This window comes from Nicotiana sylvestris, chromosome 11 (genome assembly GCF_000393655.2).
Source record: "Nicotiana sylvestris chromosome 11, ASM39365v2, whole genome shotgun sequence".
Taxonomy (NCBI): Eukaryota; Viridiplantae; Streptophyta; class Magnoliopsida; order Solanales; family Solanaceae; genus Nicotiana; species Nicotiana sylvestris.
The window spans coordinates 127882020-127906681 of NC_091067.1; the positions used below are offsets into that span (position 1 = coordinate 127882020).

Consider the following 24662-nt stretch of genomic DNA (forward strand, 5'->3'; position numbering starts at 1 on the left):
ATATTATTAACCTGTAGGACATGTAAATAAGGACAAATTTTGAAAAAAATAAAATTAATTCCTTCTTGATTATGTAAAAGCACACTTATTTTGGTTAAAAATCACTTATTATGGACCAGAGGAAGTACTGAATAAGGTGTATTAGGAATGCTAAGAGTTACTAAGATTATTTATGCTGGAATTAATTATGTTGAGATTATTTTTTATCGATTGTTTAGCTTGATGTACCCTCCATATTTGTTGGAAAGGTTATGGAAAAGGTTTTGAAAGGACAATTTTATCTTTATACATGCTTATCCATGTATTAAAAACTATGATATTACTAATGACATCGTTTGCTATGTATAAGAATATTATTTATAGGGACGGAGTTAGGTGGGCGAAAGGGGGTTCAGCCGAACTTCCTTCATTGAAAATTACATTGTGTACATAAGGTCATTTTTTTTCATGTATATATATTAGAAGTTAAATCTTCTTAGCTTCTTCGTGTGTTTATTTTTTAAATCCACTTTCACCGGGTGTATAACTAATACATAGGTTGAAAAATACTATCAAACAAGAAATTAATAATACCAAAACTAAAATATGTATTATTTTCCCTAATACATCATGCCAAACAACCTCTAAGTGCCTCTGAGTCACTTTGAGCGTACCAGCTCAACTACTTCATTATCTGTTTACTGCTTATCATTATAGGTATGAGTATTTTGGGCATCTATATTGTTTGCCTTACTAATAAGTTTTTAGGACCTATTTTGAATCTCATATAATCAATATTGTCATTTGGAATTGAAAATTCTATTAAAGAAATTTTTTAAAAAAATAAAAAAAATGTAACACTTAAAGATTTGAACATGCTAAAGTAATTTTTTTAACACAGTGGCTGCTAGAGTAATAGTTACATTATATCAAGAGAATTTAACAATTTTAGTCTAACAGCAACTGTGTCTTAAAAGTTATTAGCCCAAAGCCCTGGGGTGGAAAGAGTCTCCTTTAACCCATCTAATTGGAAAGAATTTGTAGTATGAAACAAATTTCAAAAAGACTTTGAAAATTAACTCTACCAAGTGCATAACTCATTTTAACCAAGTCAAATTTTGTAAAAGTAAGTTGTCATCTTTTAAAACTTCTTGTCCCATATTGGTAATTACATAAATAAAATGCTCCCTTATAGGAAAAAAACATAGTGCAAGTGAGAAATGGGCAACAAAGTCCCAAAAAGTAGCCTTTATAAGGGAGCAAATCAGAGCACCTAACAATACTACTTTCCTTACTCCCCTGTCTGGCTGTCTCTCATTAGTCATCACACTGCTCTGCCCCCTTTTTTTTTTCTTTCTTCTGTCGACAAAAACACAAGAATTCTCCATCAGAATTTAACTGAATTTACTACACTAAGCTTATGGATAACCAAAGAACAACACTTCTTAATTGGGCTTACTTCTACCAAGGCAAGGTCAGAATTATTTCTCACTCACTATTCTACATTTTTATACATTTCCAAGCATTTTTTATGGATAATTTAAGACCATTTTCATGGAATTGATAGTGTGACCTATAGGTCACTGGTTCGAACCGTGAAATCATATGCAGATACTTAAATCAGGGTAGACGGCCTATATTACACCCCTGGCTGCAACCCTTCCGGACCTTGCGTGAACCGGATGCATTATGCACCTTCTGCCCTTTTTTTCTTGGAATTTGAAAGTAAAATCTTGATGGGTTTTTTTTTTCTTGTGTTTTCTTAATTTCAGAGCATGGATGAGCTGAGGCAAACACTGTTGCTGACAACATTGGAGCTGGAGAACACAAGGTTGAAAGCTCAAGAGGAGCTAAAAATGAGAGATGATGAGATAATCCAACTAAAAGATCTACTAAACAGAGCCATTAATGACAAAAATGAAGCTCAAGAAAAATGCCAAACATTGGTATTAGAGAAACTCTTACTCCAACAACAACAGCACCAGCAGCTGCTACAGCAACAGTTTCAACAAACAGGTCCAATATTATCTGGAGTTTCAAGCATTGAAGATGAACCAAGAAACAATGGCTTCTCTTCTTCAGATTGTGATGAAAGCATTGTTTCTTCTCCAATTCTAGACTCCACTCAACAACCCCATTTAGCACCACAAGAAAAAGAACCAGAATTTCCCATAATTATAGACAAACCATTGCCTGAAAATGGGAAGTTTTTACAAGCAGTAATGAAAGCAGGGCCACTACTTCAAACTCTTCTTGTTGCTGGTCCTCTTCCTCAATGGCGTCACCCTCCACCACCTATGGATTCCTACGAGATTCCACCACCCCCTGTTGTTATTCCATCTCAAGATCCAATTTTCAATGCTTTTAACAACTGTGGTAGACTGAACAAGAAAAGGGGTGGTGGTCTTTTTGATGATTCTGATTCTTCTATTGGAACTAAGTATCTAAGGGTTGTGCTTTGATTTCCAGTTCTTGACAGAATTTAGTAGTAGTATTATATTTAAGAATATTTAGTGAGGCAGGCCAAAGTTGGAGGATTGAGTTGGAAAAGAACAACTTATGTTTGAAATTTTGTACAGAATTGGAAAAGATCTGAATTAGACTTTGTTGAAGAGAAGGGGGGGAAATTAGAGTATTGTTCTGAGCTGAGCTATTTTTAGTTTTTGGTCAGTAATAGTATGTTGGTTGGATTGTCTCTTTCCTTTCATTATTACTATAATCTTTTTAGAGTTTGATTTTTGCATTATGATTGTTGATGTAACTTTGCTTAGCTGCATATTAGTGAGTTCACTCTCCCTCTCCTTGCATTTTCTTAGTATATTCTTGGACCATTGTAGGGATTGAGTCCTTTTCCTCTCTTTTTTTTAGTTAAGATTTTTGGGTTGTTAAAAAAGACTTAAATGAGAATCCAATGTTGCAATTTTAGCTCCTGTAAAATAGGATTATGTGCTTTTCCCCTCTACTTAAGGACTCAATAGTATTCTCATTTACCTTTCAGATGACTCCAAACCTCTAATCTTATAGAGAAAACTTATTATATAGATGATATAGTATGAATTGGCACAAGTTTAAGAAAAAAAATACTTTTAAAATATGTGGTTCTAAAAGTTTAATGTATAAAAGTTTTCTTATTAAAGATAAAAGTGGGTAAAATGTGATATTCTTTTCGAAATGTACTACTAAGGAATGCGTGTCATTTTAAATTGAAACAGATAGAGTAGATAGCACAAGGCTCACTTGTCTAGACTAGAGTATTAACTCTTTTTTTTTATAAAGAAATGACATCGTGTAGCCACTTTAAAGGGCAGCCATTTAGTAATTAGTCCGTCCATCCTTAATTTTAATTTTTCAGGACAAAAATGTAAATATTCTTAATTTAATATTTTTAGTTTTAAATTTCGGGACAAAATAAGTATTGATTAATCTCTAAATAACATCCTTGAGAATAACCATCCGTGCACTTGCCCCTCTCTTTTTTTGTTGCCTTTTCAAATTTTTAATTTTGGCATCTTTTTATTTTTATTGGGGTATTTTTTTTTCCTTTGGGGAGGGGGGCGGGGAGAGGGGGGGGGTAGATTTGGATTTTTGGGATTGTGGAGTATGGAGTTGTTAGAAGTGGAAGGTGGAAGAGAGCAACAACCAGAAGGTTTAAGAGCTCAGCCTTTGTCGGGTGAGTAAAGGAGTGGGAACCCACAAATCAGAATCAGGATCTACTCCTAATGTAATGTTAAAATTATTTAAATCTTGATTTGATGTATCTCTTAATCATTCTCTCTCCCTATACCTTTCTCTTGATTAATCTCTCCTTTTGCTATCAAACCGAACACTCAGTTTTTAATTCCCAATTTATTACTACTACTTTCTTGAGGCACTCCATATGTATCATAGCTTTTGCCTTTCTTCCCTGGTTAAAACAACATTAATTGAATCATTACAATCAAGAATTCTTTTCTTCTTTTGCCTTGTCTATTGTTGAAAAATAAAAAGTTTGTTTTTGGAAAAGTAGCAAAAATGGGAAAGGAGAGTCAGAACTTGCTAAACGAGAAATGGATAACACTTGCAAGTTGAAGAAACTTTGACATTCTAATGACCAATACGTAGAGGAGATTTCCAGCAACCCCCTTGGCTCTTACCTTGTTTCTTTTCTTTGTTAGGTAGAGTCCCCAATCAAATTAAAAGTTGTGTATAGTACAAAAGAGGAAGTGTTTTTAAAGTCTGAAGTCGAATTGCAATGTTTTCTAAGAATGTACATGCTACACTTTCTTTAGTAAAAATATCATTGGCCAAACAGTTACTAAAAAAAAGGGAGCATTTACAAAGTTATTGAAAAATAGTCACTATTCAATGCGAAAATAAAAAACTTGGATAAAAACACAACAAATTCCAGCATAATATGCTAGATTGGAACTCTTGCATATAAACTTCCGGTCTGTTGGAATTCCAACACATTATGTTAAAATTTCATATGTAAAAAATTCGAACTCTAGCATATTATGCTAGAATTTTGCAGATTTTTAAATTGTTAAGATTTTATATTTACATGGAAAAGTGACTAAAATTTGATTACTTTAAAACTATGGCTAATTTTCTCAATTATCAATAGTAAATTACTAAATCAAGCTATTTCTAATTTGTTTTCCCCTTTCTTTACAATTGATAAGTTTGTGCGCACTTAAACTATTTCACTGATTACCTTCTACCTTCCACTAACACGGGGGCATTTGCAAAGATGGCCTTTTCTGAGACCACTACTTAAATGATGTCTACTGTTAGCCGACTTGAGCTAAATTTGTTTGCAAAAAGAAAAATTGATCCAACTACTTTATGGACGAAATCTAGACCACTAGAGCTAACTGGGAAAGATAATTTGAAGAGTGGTCTCAAAAAGGCTATACGGTGCAAATTATTCGAATAACTCAACTCACCAAAGTTTAGGCTCATGAAATTTGAGTACAAAAAAGCAAAAGAAAACATGGACTTTTTTATAGCAATTGGACCACATCCAACTAAGAAGCCAAAACATGTCAACAACGTGGCACATGCAGCTGACTATCAAAGAAACATTGAATTCATATTAACAGGTCCTCTTAATTCAACATGTTACTGTTCATCACATATTCTTGCTGGTAAAGGCACCCCACAGTTAGGAACAATACCATAGTATGGGCAGTCTGGTGCACTAAGCTCCCGCTATGAGTAGGGTCCAATACCGTAGTAAGGGTCAGTTTTTATTTTTGAAAATATTATACAGATCTATGATTCCAGTATAGCAAAGTTTCTTGTCGGAAAGGCTTGAAATATTTCACTTTTCAACTAATCAAAGTATACATACAGAGTGTTGACACTGGAGTACAAGATTAGCTTTTGGAAAATCGATAGAGGCAACTACAAATGGTAAGAAGCACCATTTCACCTCCAACAGATGAATTCTCATTAACTCTACTTTCTTTTCGCAGGGTCAGCAAATCAATTGAGGGAATGAAAATATAAGACCCAACTTACGCCAAGGATATCAATCTGTACAACAGACATGATCGTTCATTCAGATAAAAGACGTGAAGCGATCTTTGATTAATTTCTTCATTGTCATCCTCATCAGCTTTAGACGTGAAGTGAACTTTGATTAGTCTTCTTCATTATCATCCTTATCATTTTTATGATTGTGCTTCTGTGCATTAAACATATCCGCAACCTGAGAAGCAAAGCATGATGAGACAAAAGGTTTGAAGCCAACAAGGTCATGAATAAAAATAGAATAATAAACCAGCAAAGGATAAGATGACAATGCAAAGAATTTCACCATGTCTGCTGATGAGGCCTGCTCAGGATTCTTGTCTTCTCGTACACGAATCAAACGTGGAAATCTTAAAGAAATTCCCTGTGACAACAAATAGTAAATGATAAAAATATACTTCAGAATTATTATGTGTCTATGCTGAATTTAAGAAAGAGCCTTAACTTGCCACTAATAAACACTATATTGGCATGTATTCTACACATTTGAATAGGAGATCATCCCAACTGTCTGGGTTTCAACAACAGAAAGCACTAGTAACCTTTTCATATGCTTTTGCATGGTAAGCCAAGTAACACAGAGTGGCTTAGGTAGGCATAAAACTGCAAAATTCAGTTTTCTCACTGCATGTTCTATTCAAAAGACACATACCTTATCGCGATCCACGATACCTTGCGCAGCACGGTGGACTGGGCTGATGGTAAGATCAGCTGCTTTCACTTCCCATACCTGATATTTACAAAGTATTCTGGAGATATTAACCTTTGCATCATGAAGTAAAAATACAGATGATAAAATCAGTGTATCAAAGGGGGGAAGTGCAAACAAAGCACGCAACACGCAATTAAATTGCAGGCTTTATTGAAGAAAAGTATAAGTGAAGAATAAAATAGAATAGCATAAGAATTACACTTAAATGGATAAAGAAATTTAAAATTTTGCAATTGAGTGAATATTTATGGTTTATCATCGCCTCTTCAAGACAAAGCCCATTGGTGTCGAAGTGTATGCCTTAGCACCTTGGTGATTGCACTGAAGTGGCAGCTAAGTGAGGAGAAGTGCTCAGCTCGTTTCCGGCTTAAGCGAGGCTTTGACAACACAGGATAAAATCCACAACCTGTATTTACATGAAAAAGCTATCGACCCATTTTTAGACATTTAAAAGTTCGGAAAAACAGAAAAAAACGCCAGTTCAATCGGAGGCAGAGGGAGAGCATTAGCTGTGGGTTCGGACAAACCCAGTAACTTTTGCTTAAACCTTGTATTTGTATTAAAAAATTCATAAAATATGTAAAATATTTAATTGCGAACCCAGTAACTAAGGTGAACTATGGCTTCAGTGACGAATTCAGAACCCATAAACTTCAAATCCTAGCTCTGCCTCTGAGTTCAATAGTTGAATTAGAGGACTTCATAAGATCCCCAATCTTAGGAACAATGAAATTCAAGGGACAGCTTATAAAAGCGAAAAGTGCAAATAAGCAACAAGGTACGTGGGGCTTGAAGCGAAAAGAGAAAGTGAAGCGCACAATTAACAGAAAATTAAAAATTCCATACACATGAATTTAGTACTATAATAATCAAAATCATATTAAAATAAGTGATTTCAACATCCGATTACTATAATGCAGACTTTAATCCAACTCCTCAAAGTTGAGCTTTAAGGAAATGACAGTTTCTCGTTACGATCACCTTGACTGTCATTGCTTAAAGCATATTTTTATCTGAAGCAGATGGCTTCGCCCATGAAGCTATGCCCCTCTCTTCGCATCATATTAAGCGACTAAGCAGTGGGTTTTAATACACTACAAAGGGGTCAGTTAAGGTTCACCATGTCTTTCAAGAAGGAATTGGATCAGATGCCATATCTGCCCACCCAAAAGTATAAACAATAAACCCAACTAATAGATTCATGAGCATTTTACATACAAAAATCCTCATAAGATGGTAAAGCTAACATGAAACAGCTTTTTGACAAATGTCAATATCAAAAGATGCAGATGAAATGGATGTCTCACACTATGCACCAAAGAAGAGTAGAAGCGGAACGAATTACCTAGCTAATTTTTAAAAAATAAAAATAAGAGAGAGAGAAAGAGAGACCCTAAAAAGAAAAAATTAAACTGGGTTACAAAGTTTGAAGTATGGCAAATGAATGGAATGTAAAAACTATTACCTCAGTAGGTTCAAACCATACATCTGGATTGATGGTTTCCGCATACCTGTAATATGACTGAATATCACACATACGTTAGATGGGCACAAGAATCCCACAAACTGAGTAATTCGGGAAAGATGAAAAAAGCAACCTTTGGTTTTGGAATAACTTTGGAACGAAGGCTGGAAGAGCGTTCTTCAAGCATTGCTTCGGAAAATCCAGTTCCTAACCAGCAAATCATAAAAAAGCATGGCATATAAAAGCCAAGTACATAAGCAGGCTAAATTGTTGCCACTTAACAGTTACATGAGTAAACAGCTTACCAATTTTACAGATGCTCTGGAACTCCTCGTTGTTGCTATCATAACAAGCTAGGAGAAAGGCTCCGTAAACACCTGTCAGAAAATGTGCATTAGCCAACTAAACCAAACACAGGTCCCAGTTTACCCCCATAAAAGTAGATAAAGTTTACCAGTACGTTTCCCCCGACCATGAAAAGCAGCAATTGGTACCAAATCCAGTGAGTCACCAATACTGAAACTCAAATTGGTAAAAATTGAAGTTTCTCCTCGAGTACAAGCAGAAATATATCTAAAGCAGTACTCCTGACACATACCTTTCCATGTAGTCCTTCTTCAGTTTTAGCCAGTTATTTGACCGCTTTGAAGGCTCATATGTAGCATCTCTACTTAGCGTCTTGATAATCAATCCCTCATTACTGCAGAAACGGACAAAATTTAAGTGATAAAAATTAGTTTTCCAATTTCCTTCAACTAAAACTGAAGACATTACGACAGGAAGGCCCTTTTTTTCTTCTTTTTGGATCTAGTAAAGTGTAATTGTATTGATAATGGGGAAGCTCTCGTATATAAGAGACAGGAAGTCCAATTTTCCTGATGGTATTAACTAGGTTACAGGATCTCACTAACTAGCTAGGGTTCATTAAAAAATGTATGTCTTGTCGCTGCTGCAAAAATACACATAAAGAAGGTCGGCCCTTGAGAGGTATTTGGTATAAAGCTATCAATTAGTTGACCAGTAAGGTAGATAAAAACAACAATGAAGAGTCACACATGCTCTGAGTATTGCAAGTTTTGTTTCCTAACCTATTACCCAGGAGGATTGGAAGACACCAAGAAGCTACGAAATGGACAGCGTAGGAAATGACACTTGATTTATGAACTCGAAGAAATATTTGTTCCTTGCAAGAATTTTGATAAGTGATAAACAAATTAAGCAATTAAATAATGCACATGATTTTTTTTTTTTTGGGGTTTCCCACCCGGTGTCCACTACCCGCTCTGGGGTGCGACTAATCCGTATTCACACCGGGAATGCACATGATTTGTACTTATTAACTGTCCATGTCCATGTTTCAGGTGCTAGTAACCGTAAAAGTTGGCAACAATCAGAATATAACCGTAAAAGTTGGCAACAATTAGAATATAACTCTGTAACATTATTTTAAAACAACAGCGTGAAATGAATCTTGGGTAGAAAACACAAGCAGCATTAGAAATTATGTAACCAGATGATAGAAAAATTAGGCTCCCGCAACCAACAAAGTAATGTGAGGCTTTTTACATGAACAAGTGACTTCATGGGTCTCATTCTCTTACTCAAGGCGCCCAAATACACTTCCTGTGTGTCTCTCTCTCTCCCCCCACTCCTCAAGACTCCTTTCTTCAACTAATTCCTCTGGGTTCCTGCTTACCCCGGACCTCCATGCCAGTTCTCACCTTAACTCCTCTCTTCAACTGTTTCCTAATAAGTTCACGTCAACTGAGCTGGTTTTCTCTCTGTAGAGACAGATTCAATAATGGAGAACATACCAAAATGTGTCTCATGGAAGAAACATATCTTTGAATTCTAAAATCCCAGACACTTTGAAAAGACGCATTCACTTTGCTAAACAAATTTCACTTCGGAAGCATCACAGTGAAGGCAAAGCAAAAGGCTCTCTTTATATGCAATTTCAAATATTTTTAGCTTCATTTACTAAGTATCAGTTGCTATTAACTCCTAAAATAATCGAGATGCAATTCACTTAGCATTTCTCCTCAATCCACCATCATCTTAGTACTTGTAATAGCTATAACCAGATCCGAAAGCAACCACGTACACAACTACCATACACCACACCGATGCCTTCTCCTTCAACACAAGTAGCTCAAATGCTCATAAGCTTCAAACAAGTAGCTCAAATGGAATTGGACATAGAAAACATTTCTATCCGGGTCTTTTAAGAGAAAAGACAGAGAAGGTACAAACTACAAACCAAGAAAAGAACATTTTCGAACTCTCCACTTCCTGGACTTTACTTTTAACAAACTAAGGAGCAATATAGGGTACAAAAGTTCAAACCAACCAGAGGTGCAACTTTTTTAATCATAATAACAGATATTTAATCAAAGTGACAGCAGCAAAGACCAACAAACAAGGAACCAGCCTTTACAAGAATTGGCTGTTCAAATGCTTGATATAGAGCAGCCTGTGAGAGACTTTATAAAAATTCAAGTCATGATCATTACGAATACATTTGAGCTTAGCCAAAAAAATGTTGAAAATACATAATAAAATAAAAGAATACATTTGAATTACCAGAAAAACAGAAATAGATCAGTGTCTGACACTACCTGTCATTCACTGCAGCTTCAAGAAATTTTGTTATTTCCTCAAGATCGTTTGAGGTTACAGCTGTAGCAAATTGGAAATATCCGGGTTCTTCTTCAAATGACTTGTAAAGATGCTGCTTGAAGCCAGAAGCCACAGTATTAACGATCAACTTTGTGAAGTGGTGTCTTCGAGCGATAATTAATTGTTCACACAATGTTAATCTTGGAGAAAACTATAGGGTCCATTAAGCAAATGCCAATTTATGTACTAAAGGTAAACATGACAAGACATCAATATGGAAGAACAGTTTAAAATATTAAGAATGAGAATGAGATCTTAGGATGTCATCAGCCCACCTCCCGCCAAAGAAATTAAAACCTTAAGCTCCACTACGAGTAAATGTAGACTAACAATCAAAGCCATAGATAGCCAAGAATCTTCTTTATGTCAATACATGCCAAAACAACTTCACTATTTTCACTAACTAAGCCAGACATGACTCTTAATCATGCAGTCTTCTCATGTAAATGATTGCTAACAAAACTTCACTATTTTCGCTAACTAAGCCAGACATGACTCTTAATCATGCAGTCTTCTCATGTAAATGATTGCTAACTTGATGAGATTCAGGTCCACGGAAGAAAGAGAAAAGTCGTTCAAAAGGATAAGAAAGACAAACTACTGCCAAATCACTGGATTTTAAGAGAGGTCAACAGTCATTGCCTAGTCAACTGAGATTTGGGAAAATTAAACAAATCAAGCACAAAGTGCTGAAGATCCACCTGTCCCTTTCCTATTGTGCAACCTATGACAAGAAAGGAAGACTCCAAAAGGGCTTACTCATGACAGAGTGAACCTACTTTTATAATTTACAAGGGTCAATCGGTGAAGTGGAAAAGAGGTAAATGCATCACTTTCACTGAAGAGAAATCCAGAAGCAGCAGTAAGAGCTTCTGAATAGAGAATTTTCATGAAGAAATGGCATCTCCTCCTATCTCACAGCAGCATAAGACGTCAGTAAGATGCTCGAAATATGGCGTCTAAGGATAAGACATTTCAGCCAGAAGCCCATCAAGAAAAATGCTACTTAGTTTTCCGCAGAAGAAGCACAAAAGGATATAAATATGCATAAGAATTCACTGAAGTAAAAGAAGAGCGATATAATCATGAGAATAATAGGCAAATATTCAACCGCAAAAATGAAATTACCTCTCTGCGCACGTTAAGCTGCTCTTGAAGAAGAGGTTGTCCATTAAGATACAAGATATCAAAAGCATATATGCAAACGTTGACCTTGATATCATTCATGACAACATTCTTACGAGCACGCGTACTGAGGATCTGTCATGAACATATATCCATAAGTATCACCTCATTTTACACCATAATTACACATAAATATAGCATGGCAATTTCTCCAAGCAAATAATGGGCATTTATGGGAGAAGAAATATTAGCAGTTGAAGCTTGCTTGGGAAAATGAACATCAAGAGAGACAAAAAGATAAAAAAATATAAACTTGAAGGAGTTCAGACACAACTTGCTTGTTCAAACCCTATATGACCTGGACAGAATAAGGGTTCTTAGTTGATAAGAAACCTAACTAGGTTAGCCACTGATCGAAACATAGAATTTCTCAACTTTGTTCTGAAGTATGTTTCTCCTCCATCTTCTAGCTTAACTCCTGGTTCTTTGACCTCACATTTCTTCATCTTCTATCTTTTCTCGTTTATTCTTATTCACCCTCCAGTATCTCTAATAAAGGTATCGAGTTACTAAGTCATACTATGAAAGTGTGGGAGAAGGTGATGGAAGTGAGGGTGAGGAGGACGGTGTCTATATCCGACAACCAGTTCGGGTTCATGCCGGGTCATTCGATTATGGAAGCGATCCACCTTATTAGGAGGTTGGTGGAACAGTACATGGATAGGAAGAAGGATCTGCACATGGTATTTATTGACCTGGAGAAAGTGTATGACAAGGTCTATAGGGAGGTTCTTTGGAGATGCCTGGAGGCAAAAGGTGTGTCGGTTGCCTACATTAGGGCAATTAAGGACATGTATGATGGAACCAAGACTCGGGTTAGGACTGTGGGGGGTGACTCGGAGCACTTCCCGATAGATATGGGTTTACACCAAGGATCTGCGCTCAGCCCGTTCTTATTTGCTCTCGTGATGGACGCACGGATATGAAATATTCAAGGGGAGGTGCCATGGTGTATGTTGTTGATATAGTTCTAATTGATGAGACGTGAGGCGGTGTTAACGAGAGGCTGGAGGTTTGGAGACAGGCCCTTGAGTCTAAGGGTTTCAAGTTGAGAATGACTAAGACAAAACACCTGGAGTGCAAGTTCAGCGTTGAGCCGAGAGAAGCGGGCTTGGACCACAGGTCATCCCCAAGAGAGGCAGTTTCAAGTACCTTGGGTCGGTTATCCAGAGGATGGGGTGATCGATGAGGATGTCACACACCAATAGGGGTGGGGTGGATGAAATGAAGGTTAGCATCTGGAGTCCTGTGTGACAAGAAAGTGCCATTGATACTCAAAGGTAAGTTTTATAGAGTGGTGGTCCGACCGTCCATGTTATATGGGGCAGAGTGGTGGCCAGTTAAGAACTCACATATCCAGAAGATGAAAGTAGCAGAGATGAGGATGTTGAGGTAGATGTGCGAGCACACTAGAATAGATAAGATTAGGAATGAAGACATTCGGGAGAAGGTGGGTGTGTCCCCTGTGGATGACAAGATGCGGGAAGCGAGGCTTAGATAGTTCGGACACGTGCAAAGGAAAAGCCCAGATGCCTCGATCAGGAGGTGTGAGCAGTTGGCTTTGGCGGGTTCGAGAAGAGGGAGAGGGCGGCCTAAGAAGTATTGGAGAGAGGTGATCAGGCAGGACATGGTGTGACTTCAGATTTCCGAGGACATGGCCCTTGATAAGAAGGTGTGGAGGCCGAGCATTAGGGTGGTAGGTTGGGAGGTAGCTGAGCATTTTTCTACTTCGTTCCGGGTGGGAGGCTGGTCTGATAAGGTTTTGTCCTAGGCTGCTAGCGATTATTGTTGTGTCCGCATTATTCTTTCGTTTTTCATAGTATCGGGCCTTATTCACTAGCTTTTGTTATTGTTTTTCATTTATTTTCTGGTTCTTATAATGTTGCTATTATTCCTACGGTTCTATTGATGGTACTGATATATTGTCTCTTTTCGTCTTCTTGAGCCGAGGGTCTTTCGGAAATAGCCTCTTTACTCTCCGGGGTAGGGGTAAGGTCTGCGTACACTCTACCCTCCCCACACCTCACTTGTGGGAACTCACGGGTGTTGTTGTTATTGCCTCTAGTATCGTTTATCTCAAAATAATCGGACTTTTCGGGGGACCTTAGAATAGGTGGAGAAAATAGAATGCAAAAGAAAACAAAAGCAAATCTAAGAAACATGGACGCCATCATCCAGTTTAGTTACACAAGGTAAACTTTCTTGTTTGGATTTAGATTCCGGGAGAGAATCTGAAGAGAAAATTACTCAGTATACCTTACAGTTCCTATTCTTTTCTTTAATAAGTATACCTCACAGTTTCTTTCTTGTTTCTTCCTTTCACAGATACTCAATCCTTCACATGTAAGAGCCATCTACACTTAATAAACAGATGGGAAATGGTCACTAGCACTACCACTTTCCAGCAAACTTTTGTCACACAGATTAATATTCAACCCAGAGTGGCCATCATATCACATAGGTAGATCAGAGTTACAAACAACAACTATGCTTCAGTCCCAAAAAAGTTGGGGTAGGCTACATGAATCCTCACTTCTTTATTTAAGCTCAAGTCATATCATTGTCATACCAAAATAAGATAAAGGTGAAACTGAAAAGAGGGCAGACCCCTAACCTAAGATTTCTGGTTATGACCAGCCGAAAACAGGCCCCAAGCTATATATATAGAGAGAGAGGGGGCAGACCCCTAACTTAAGAGTTCTGGTTATGACCAGCCGAAAACAGGCCCGAAGATAGATATAAACTCAAGTCATCATTGTCATACCAAAATAAGACAAAAGTGAAACTGTAAAGGAAGCTATATATATATATATACACACACACACACACACACACATCTTTAGCTAGCAGATCAGAGTTACCAATAATTGAAAATCGCCCATCGATATTTACCAAAGCACCCCCAGAGCTTTGGTTCATTGGTAAAGGTACTACAGCACGGTTTGTGTCGTAGGCGCATTTCACGAGTTTCAAAGCTATAACCAGTGGATTTCTCGGTTATTATTTACTGAAGATACTAGAAGAGTTTTTGCAACACATGAAAAGAAAATCAGAAGCCATCAATCGGTATCAGAACTGGGAGGTGCTGGAAACTGAGAATCAAATGTGGTGATAAGAGTAAGGGAACTGGTATCTGTTGGCATCAACTTTCACTTGACCAAAAGTCGAACTTAGTTTGGAATTGAAAATTGGACCCTGATTACTGCTATCTAGTACCCACTTTGAGACTATAGGAATTAGGATCCATTGGGTTAGAGTGAAAGCAATAGACAACTTGAGTGAGCAAGAAGGGATCAACATAATCTGTGCTAAAGAGGATAGAATTTTGGCAAAGGTGAGAAACAAGAATACGAAATGGAGACTGATTTATTCAGCAAATACAGTGAGGAGTCACTGACTGGGTGTAGCAGATTGTGCCCTGCGTTCTTCTCGCTTTTTAACCAGCTTCCCTTTTCTTTTAAAGTGGATTCCGATTTCCTCTTAAACAGCTTGTATTTTCCTTAACAAGTTAGCATCGCTCCCAACTTCCGCACCTCACTATTTTTCCAAGCATCGAACAGAAAGCCGTTTTCCTGTTAATCCATGTCCATTTCCTCACCAACTTCCATGTTCCAAACTAATAACAAGTGACTACTCTAGAGTCCAAAGTTTAAGCATTTTTTCTCCCTCCTCTCTTTTGCACCGCTTTAGATTTATGCTAATCATTAGGGCTAGCAGTTTGAGCCAACCCACAGCAAAGAAGCATTATTTGAGAGTTGATTCAAGTGGTGAGTTTTTGAATACTAAGAATTTCTCTCCTACTTGTATTTCAATTGCAAAAGTTCTTCATACCCCTTCATGAAGACTCTATGAAAACAACCGCAGTTGATATAAACATATATCCCTTTTTAGCCATGCAACAGCTGCTAGAAGGTGATAGATCGTGTAAATTAATAAATAAACCAGCATCTTTAACGCATGGGCTTAAATGAACAAGGGAAGAGAATACTTGAGTTTTTTCTCCACCATACCTATTTTTTTATGATTATAATTATCTTAGTGCTGCATGGTTTTGACAAGAGAACATGTTCCCTATAAAGACGACAGTCAAACAAGAAAGAGCAAAGCGATCAAGAGAAAGCTCAGGAGCTAACATATTGAGCTATAGCAGCATGTCCGAATGCAATTTATATATCTACTTTGCTATGGAAAAGAGTTGTTTCTGTCAAGGTTAATTGTTGTTGGATTGCCTCTATAATCAAATTTTACCACCTTTGAAGCCCCAAGGATAGATCTAGAACTGCAAAATATATATAGATTAGGTGCAGATGATTCACCTGAAAGGGCAGGATCTTCTGTTTCTCACGGTCATATGCGACCAGTTCACAATCAAGAACAAATGATGTTGCAGAAGATTTTTTCAATCTGCAACAAGCTACAAGAATTAGCTAACAAATTTGCAACAGATTTCAGGTTATCTACGACTCTGGCATACAAGGTACACATAATTGCCGAGAACACGGATCTTGTAACAATAGTTTACATACCATATAATACATTAAAAGTTAAATTCTTTATCTGCCTGAGACCAGTTTTCACAATGTATAAAGAATAAATTGCATGCAGAACTCATAATCTGATTTTTTACGAAGAAATTAAGTCAAACGTCACATAGTTACAATTGGGAGAATGAAATAGTGGTTTAATCTTCACAATTATGGGTGTGCAAGAGAGCTGGGACAAACTTTTCCGAAATCCACTTTAGTTGGTTCAATGAGTTGCTCAGTCATCAAGTTTGATGTCTTGCTTTCACATATTACTTACTAGTTCTAGTTGCCCAAATATTCAATATCGTGCAAGTCCTTGATAAATTTCATATATCAAGATTCAATTTAACTATTTGTGCACAACAACAGTCAGCTGACAAATACTTGATCCTGGCTTTGCAAACTATAAGAAGATTCAATTTAAGAGTCAAAGTTCCGAGTTAACAGATGCACAGGACACATCAACTTTAGCAATCAAACTTTCCTTTTTTTAAGCAGCATATGTAAAATTAGAGCCAAGGTTTTAAGGTCTCCACTATAATGTTGCAAATAAATGGGAAGCTTTTAACATCTGTAGAGAACATTGAGCTAAGAGGAAGTACTCGCAGATTACAACTGCAGAAACAGAAAATCCAAACAAATGGAAATGATACCTTGAGATAGCAGCAACAACGTCAGGAAACTTTCCAGTATTTCTTTCTGCATTTCGGCTGTATATCTCAACAGAACCATCTTCCAAGTAATGTATCTGAATTAAAAAGACAATAACTATAGTTCAACACAAAAATTGAAGTGCAAATAATAGGTTTAGTTTACAAAAATTAAGAGGTCCTGGAAAATGTTCAGAGAACAATATTTTAGACTGATCTCAGTTGAATTTCAATATTTATGATGTGCAGCTACGACACCATTTATCAGAAGGGTCGAGTTGAGGAGGACCCAAATTTTTTACATAATGGACACTGTAATGAATACCAAGCAGAGAACTCAAGTTATCAATAGCAAGAAAGAGCACGCAATGCCTTAAATGAAGGATATCAATAATGTTGCAAAATCTATATTGGCGGTTTAGCCATCTGTCAATGAAAAAGAGGCTCATTAGTAGCTAGATTGCTTCTAAAACCAATTCTCCACCCAGTTCTACAACATCCAAAGACTCTGGATGCTAGAAAAGAGTATACATCCAGGAGGTGCTAGAAAGTTTGAAAATGTAAGAGAAATAAGTTTAGGAGAACAATTGCAGCTGAGAACTAACAAAAAAAGGCACAAAAGATGTTAGGACTATTTTTGGGGGGAAAATAGAAGTAATCTATCATAACTAGGATCTGGTGAACCAGGTTTGAAACTGAAAGTTCTGTTTCTATGATATAGTAAAGAAAGAGAAAAGAAAGCGATTTTATGGGCCACAAAAAACATAAACCTGTAAATCAAAGAGGAAAAGGGTAACCAAGTACATTTGTCCTGCAGAACCTCAAAAGCAGGGCCCAGAAAATATGAAATTACAGCCTTAATCAAGTCACAAGCTGAGGAGAAATTTCCCCTCTCTTAAAGAAGGGGAAGACAGCAATGCTGAAGACAAACCTACAAGCTGGCACACCGGACTTTTCACGCAAACAATCATCAAGTCCGGAACAGAACAAGAAGCAACAAGTTTCAAGAGCTATTTAGCGAAGCTGTACAGGAAAAGGGCCATGATGTAAAGGGGGGAACATGGTATCCTTAGGATCAGTCCCACTAGGTGCAGCTTCTGCAAATAAGTGAAAGCACTTCAAACACTTCTGGCTTTTACCACCAGCCATTCGTCTCCTGCTCTAAATGGATTCATTAGTTCCAATCCAATGTCTATGATGCAGATGAACCTTGAATAAGATCTGAGTACATTAAAAGGAATACTACCTCTTTTTCAAGATAATAATACTATAATAGCCCAAATCTCTCACTAAATTGCGGCAAAGAATTTAGTTGTAAGGAAGAATCAATTCATATGTTCTAATAGGCAATTCCATACGCATAACTCAGAAACCTAGTTGAATAAGGCTTTTTTGAGAAGGAAAATTGTGGACCATTTCTCGATGTGTGTGTCATCCTTGCATAGGGGCCATGCTAATCTTCTCCATGTCTTTCCAAATTTATCGGATGATGTATATTTCAAAGGCATAGTACCTATTCTTCAAGAAGATAATAGCCTAAATCTCGCATTGAATTGTGGCAAATAACTTAGTTTTGTTAGGACGAACCAATTTCACATGTTTCAATAGGAAATCCCACACAAACAACTTGGAAACCTAGTTAACTTCCACATACTATGATAAGACTTGTCTTCTTTGTGTTCTACTGCATTAATAAAAGTTCCTTCCTCTAATAGATATTAAACAAGATTAACCAAGAAACGGACAGCTCCATCAGCTATGAAGGAAAAAAAGGAAATCAGCTTACATTTGGGAGTGTGGAAGTGCATACGCAGATTATGGGAGGAATTCTCTAAACACCACCACCTTACATTTGGGAATGGCAACAAATCAAATTTTGGAAGGATAAATAGTTTGGGAATTCAGCCCTAAGGATTGACTATCCTAACCTGTTCCAGATTGCAAGTGATCCCGACTCTACAATCATTCAAAATAAGGATGGCCCCATTTGGAATGTTAGTCTAAGAAGGAATTTGCAGGATTGGGACGTTTCTGATTATGTTCGACTGCTAGAGGCACTACATAGTGTCACACTAAATGAGCACATCACAGATAAGTTCAGATGGGGAGGAGCAAGTGATGGTAGGTATTCTGTGAAGGCAGGGTACAGGCTAATAATGGCTAGAAATGGAATTACCGATTTTTGGCCTTGGAAATTAATATGGAGAACCAGACTACCAACCAAGGTCATCTGCTTCAGCTGGATTGCACTTTATGAGGCATGTTTGACTCAGGAGAACCTTGTTAAAAGGAACTTCCAGTTAGTTAATAGATGCTACGTGTGTCAAAGGGATGCAGAAACCAACAACCACCTATTTCTACATTGTAGAGTTGCAGCAGATATTTGGAGCATGCTTTGCTCTGTTTTTGGTATTAGCTGGGTTATGCCTCACAACATGAAGGAGGCATTTCAGAGCTGGGGCAGCTGGAAAGTTGATAAGACCATCAACAGAAGGCACCGAGCTTGTATTTGTTGGAGCATATGGAATGAAAGAAATAGAAGATGCTTTGATGGACTTTCAACTCCTAACCACACCCTAAAAGCTAAATGCCTTCTGTTTTTATTTAGCTGGGCAAATGTTTCCCCTGTAGATTCCCCCGAAACATTTGTGAACTTCGCTAGCTCTTTGTATCTAAGTTAGCATGTATGTAGTAAGCTAACAGGTGGTCTTTTTTTGCTTTTTGAAGCTTCTATGCTTCTGATTCTTGTAATATTTTGCATCTTCTTGATGACATCAATGAAGCCAATTATTTCATCAAAAAAAAAAAAGGAAATCAGCTGCATGGAGGCAGCGTGAATACTTTTTTTTTTAAAGAAAAGAATCATGCGACCAACATTTCATTCTATTAGGTAAATGGTTGTAATTAGGGTGTATTCTTTCAGCAAGTTTCTAATTTGCAAATAATTTTAGTCCCCGTTCATTTAGTGTTCAGTTCCTAGAAAGGGAGTATATGAATCAGTAGTAATTTACTGAATAAAATTATTAATAAGAATAAAATTATAAGAATACCTGAGCACGTTCACCGTCATACTTGTATTCACATGTGAACTCCATATCCTGAAACTTATCAAGAATTTCAGATACTCCTTTGGTTGGCTTAGCTAGCATAGGTCCAACCGGAACACCAGGTGAGAAGCTGCATGTTTCTGAAAGCTTCCAAACACCATCAGCTAGAATAGCAGGAACAACTTTTTCATAAACCGGAATTACAGAGTACACTTGCTTTACAATCTTGGCAGCCTGCCAAACACAAACGTCAAATGAAAATAAGGAACTAATGAGATATGCATTGAATAGCAATGCAAATGTAACAGGCAGCTTGTCCAGCAGACTTACATCATATACAAAATGCAAAGGGATCAGAATTTGATGAATCAATTAATCATGAATTTAAATAATCAATTAATCTTCATGGTGTAGATTGGAATGAGTAGAAGATGGTGAAACCCTGTTGCAATTTCTAGAATCTTTTGTATTGACAGTCAGGGTTTTCTTTTGCTGCTTCTTACCATCTTTTACTTGTAACTGTAGCACTTTCTTAGTGCTGACTTCTGACAGTAATAATACTTACCATTTCAAAAAAATAATTTCGCAGACCATTCTCTATCCATAAAGTACGGCTTTCAAGTTTTGGTGATGATTAAAGAGTTAAACACAAAGCACAATACTTCTATCCAACAATTAATAGTACTATAAAGGTGTATTTCTTTCAACCATGGTGGGGCCGATGGATCTGCCACTGCTTGTACTTCATCACAGTTCATGCAAGTTTGCAGGAAGGAAAATATATAGAAAACTCCTCCCAAATGGGCAACAACACACCTCTTCCAAAGGAGAATCTACACCTGCAGGAGGTGATGAATGCTTGTCCGAGTACACAGAAGCTTGAGCAAGTGCGACTAACAGTGTTTGTTCAGCCAAACCAATGCGTAGCTTTGTCTGCAAGAAAGAGAAATCAACTGAAGAAAGGTTCAATGTGCAATGCAACAGCTAACTAGCTCTATGAAGAAAAGAAAAGAAGAAAAGGCAAACTCTAACCTGGAGGAGACGAATCAAATATTGGGGTTCACAATCAGTAGCTGCAACAAGTAGTGATTTAATGTAATTCTTTTTCTTTTCCTGACTATCCTTCCCAGATTCCTGAAAGAATTCCCACATAAGAAAAGACAACTTAATCATAGTACAAATACTACATATAATAACTGCAAGATCCAAAACAATATCAGATAAAACAGGAATAAATATTTAAATAGAGGATCATCTGCACCACATAAAGGAGAAACTTATTTTGTAGCTTCGCTGACAAACCCAATTAGCACAATACACAGAACTGACTTTGATTGGAGGCTTCTATAGGAACTTCAAATATGTTTTATGAGAGCTATGTCACTTAACATCTTAATCCCACTTCAAGAAGTATTTAAAAAAAAAAAAGAGAACTATGAAACTGGAATACCTTGGCAATAATTCGAAACGTGTCAAAAACTTTGGCAACAGTCAATGCTTCTGGTTTACGCATCAGAGGCTGTGATGAACGGCTTGCTTTTGCAACAAGGCCCAAGTCTCCAAGCTCCTGTATTTAACAATGAAAACAGATGTTCGGACTAGTCAAAACCTATTTGGAGTAAAGGTTGAATATCGTAGATTGCATGATCTAATTTAAATAGAACAGGTAAGAATGTAGACATTACAGAATACTGATGTATGACATAACCGTACAAATTTTCTATTAGTCCCTTATGTATCAAATGATCATGTAACTGTAGCTACCACGTATATGTGATCAAACACATGATTTTTGAGATGTTGCTCTAAATGTTATAGTCAGATATGACGATTCTATCAGGCTTGCAGCTAGGATTTGGTCGATGACTAGGTGAGAAAAATGTTCATTAGGATAGAAAAACTATGCAAACTGAACATGAAATATGGAATACACAAATCTCTGTTTAATGTACTGACAACTTGACCAAACTATTAAGAAGAAGTTGCACTAATAGCAAGGTACTATACACAGCAAAAATAGAGGCTTGTTCCATTTTAGGCTTCTAAATTCAAGTACGTGCCGAGGCAATGCAGTATTGATACCCCACTAACACCGCGACGGCCTCCCCCCCCCCAAAAAAAAACAAGTCTCTGCATTTCCTTCAATCTCCAAACAACACTAAAGCTAAATTACACTTTTGTCCAGCAGATACTCCAAACACTAGTTTTCTACAAATTCGAAGAAACCGAAAAAGAGGAAAAGTAAAAACAGAAACAGTGGCATGAAGTAGCATATAATTACTAACAAAATCTGCACCAATGTGATGCACAAATTTCAGAACGAATTTACCTAATAAGTCTCATAGTTCAAGTTCCACATATATACTTTTATTTCCACTGGAAGAGCCCCGAATATCTTCATTTGACAAACCATGGCATGAAGCTAGGCGTATATGGGGTGTCATTGACTAAACAAACTAACACTATTACTTCAAATATTCATTTCATCAACCCCGGCCAGACTACCCATTAAATAAGGACAAACTAGGGATTTCAAAAGGACAAGGCTAAGGCAATTACACTCATTAAGAAAAGGTTAACATTCGCTTCTAATCTTCTCTCGAGACCCACACACTGCACCATTTTTAAGTCAAACAAAATATTAAAGTCAAGTTAAAACAAATTATACTAAAGGGCATTAACGCTTCAGCTGCAACCTTACACATTGGGAAATTTCCAACCTAGTTCTTCCAAATTAACAAACTTAATACCTTATATTGCTTCTTAATATGTGCTTCTTTAGTGCCACAAGCTTCAGCAAGTGCCTTGATTATCGAAGCATCGCCAATACCAAGCTCCAAACCATCATGTGCAGCTGCAATCTTGTTAGCCGAAAGGTACACAACAGGCAACAAATCCTCGGGCGTCGTCTCAATCACAGTCCTCAACATATTAGTCACAATTTCAGTAATTACAATTCTTCCTGACTCCTTCGAAATCGCGTCGAACGCCTTAACTACAAAAATGAACGGCACTCTCTCACCATCCCTCCAATATGCAGCCTTTCTTGGATCAAAGTTGGCAGCTTTTTTCTTCAGCTCAGTCACACTCTCATCTGGACTTATCATCTTCTGTTTCTTCACCAGAACCTCTTCACTTTTCGACTCATTAACCAAATGGGTGTCCTCATTTGGCTTCAAAATTGAATCTTGATTATGATTTTCAAGAATAGCAGTTTTATTGGAAGTTTCAGCTTCTGGGGTTTTGCGTTTCTTGGGTGAGGAATCTTGGGTTGGGGTTTTTTTCTTGGAATTTGCCATAAGGACATCGAAAGCAGAGCGACGAGTTGACATGGTTCTTGAATTAGGGTTTAAGAAAAGGGGTCTAATGGTTTTAAGGGGATTAAGGGGGGATATAAGGAGAAAGAGTGAAGAGGGTTTAAGGGAGAAATGGAGACGGTTGTAAAGAGAAGGTTGAGCGAAATGGTGACAGCATGAGCGCAACGGCAACATTCAATATGGAAATGGAATTGGTCTATGGAGAAGTGTGCAAAGGAAGAAAGGAGGGAATTAGGAAAGAGGGAATGGCGGGAAAGGGAAGAGGTGTATTGTAGCAATTGGTGGACTTGCTTTATAAGCCAATCATCTTGTGCCACCACGGCAGTTCCATTTTTTTGAGTTTCTTCTCTCTTTTCCTTTCCTTTTTTTTTTGGGGGGGGTCATCTATATAGTGGAATCATCCCCAAATAATTTTTTGAGGTTGTAACTTGTAATGTAGATGTTACTTGCTCTTTTTATGCTTTAGATAATCGACTGGCTTAATAAATTTAAATTTATATTGTGAAAAGGTAATGAAATCTCATTCATTTTACCACAGTTTAGGTTAGTACTTTCCTTTTTCATTCAAGTATTGTGTGAAGAGACAACTCATTGATGCTGATAAAAATGTTCATTTAATCATTATATTATTGTATTGAGCTCTATATTTTTTTATTTTTGTGTGAAGAGACAAAACCATTGAGCTATTCTATTGTATTCTTTTTGTATTACGATTATATTATCCGTTATATTAAAAAATACAATGATAGAACTCACCTTTTTCTTCTTTCTTTTTGGTTGAGGCGAGTAAAAAAATAATTGAAATGGTTCTAACAGCAAAAGAACCATGGGTGTAACCCGATCCTATGGTCACACTGTACGGCATGCACCCGGTCCCATATAATATTGTACGGCGAGCATCCGATCCTATTATATCATATTGTACGGCGTGTACCCGATCACATTGTATTAATCAACACGAAAACAACAACAATTAAACCAACAACCCAACAAGATAACTGTTTAACCCAAAAATAGATTTCTCGGTCAAAGTCAATATCAAGAAGAAATTGGGTTACTAATAATCAAAATTACTTCACTTTCTTGGTAATTTGAAGAATAATAAGAATAATGAAAATAATAAACAAGGAAAAAAAACTCAAAGTAGATCGCTAATCTCTCCCAGAATTGGGGTTTGAACCTTTTGAATAAAGTAAAAGAATAATTGCATGTATTGATAAAAATTCAGATATCATTACAAATGAGGACTGGGTCCTTATATAAGGGTACATAATTATAATGGTTTTCCTACTTAATTCTGGCTTGTTAATGGCATTAATTGCCTTGATTACCCGTTATCATATATAATTGTAACGGCATTAATGACTGAGGATTCCTCATAACCACGATCAAGGTCGATTTCCCGTTCTTATTTGTAACAGATTCATGAACCTTCTCTCTTTATGGTCTTTATCCATTCCGTACCTATTTTTTCTTTTTCATCTGTCAGGACCGGTACTTTTCCTAATGAAACATCGGGTGTGTTTCTTCCCCGTCTTCTTGAATTCTTTAATTTGCTTGATTGAAAGTGTCACTTATTACCTTGATG

General features: G+C 36.9%; 2 protein-coding genes and 1 non-coding gene across 4 annotated transcripts; 1 reads left to right on the forward strand and 2 right to left on the reverse strand.

The window, feature by feature from the left end:
* Nucleotides 1-1179: 1179 nt before the first annotated feature.
* LOC104236360 (uncharacterized) lies at nucleotides 1180-2722 on the forward strand. 2 transcript variants are annotated; one of them, XM_070162676.1, is made up of 2 exons: nucleotides 1180-1448; nucleotides 1752-2722. In XM_070162676.1, exon 2 carries the CDS (start codon nucleotides 1755-1757, stop codon nucleotides 2439-2441), a length of 687 nt encoding a protein of 228 aa, XP_070018777.1. In that variant the 5' UTR covers nucleotides 1180-1448; nucleotides 1752-1754; the 3' UTR covers nucleotides 2442-2722. The 2 variants fall into 2 exon arrangements, with proteins under 2 accessions (XP_070018777.1, XP_009788570.1); XM_009790268.2 differs by having other exon boundaries at nucleotides 1188-1453.
* Nucleotides 2723-5025: 2303 nt separating this feature from the next.
* Nucleotides 5026-23340, reverse strand: LOC104236359 (DNA ligase 1). The gene is made up of 17 exons (XM_009790267.2): nucleotides 22508-23340; nucleotides 21208-21324; nucleotides 20790-20891; nucleotides 20574-20690; nucleotides 19761-19991; nucleotides 16714-16808; nucleotides 15851-15938; nucleotides 11478-11609; nucleotides 10289-10401; nucleotides 8269-8370; nucleotides 8125-8186; nucleotides 7976-8047; nucleotides 7804-7877; nucleotides 7671-7727; nucleotides 6146-6223; nucleotides 5780-5857; nucleotides 5026-5671 (listed from the first exon to the last, which is right to left on the reverse strand). Exons 1-17 carry the CDS (start codon nucleotides 23246-23248, stop codon nucleotides 5603-5605), a joined length of 2328 nt encoding a protein of 775 aa, XP_009788569.1. The 5' UTR covers nucleotides 23249-23340; the 3' UTR covers nucleotides 5026-5602.
* LOC138882400 (U6 spliceosomal RNA) lies at nucleotides 18112-18210 on the reverse strand. The gene has a single exon (XR_011404007.1). It is a non-coding gene; the product is annotated as a U6 spliceosomal RNA (small nuclear RNA).
* Nucleotides 23341-24662: the final 1322 nt, after the last annotated feature.

Coding starts and splice junctions, on each gene's coding strand:
- LOC104236360 (XM_009790268.2), top strand. CDS start 1,400: ATGGATAACCAAAGAACAACACTTCTTAATTGGGCTTACTTCTACCAA. Junction 1,454..1,751: donor CTTACTTCTACCAAGGCAAG/GTCAGAATTATT, acceptor TCTTAATTTCAG/AGCATGGATGAGCTGAGGCA.
- LOC104236359 (XM_009790267.2), bottom strand. CDS start 23,248: ATGTTGCCGTTGCGCTCATGCTGTCACCATTTCGCTCAACCTTCTCTT. Junction 11,610..15,850: donor AGAAGATCCTGCCCTTTCAG/GTGAATCATCTG, acceptor TGTTCATGACAG/ATCCTCAGTACGCGTGCTCG. Junction 10,402..11,477: donor AGCTTAACGTGCGCAGAGAG/GTAATTTCATTT, acceptor GGCTTCAAGCAG/CATCTTTACAAGTCATTTGA.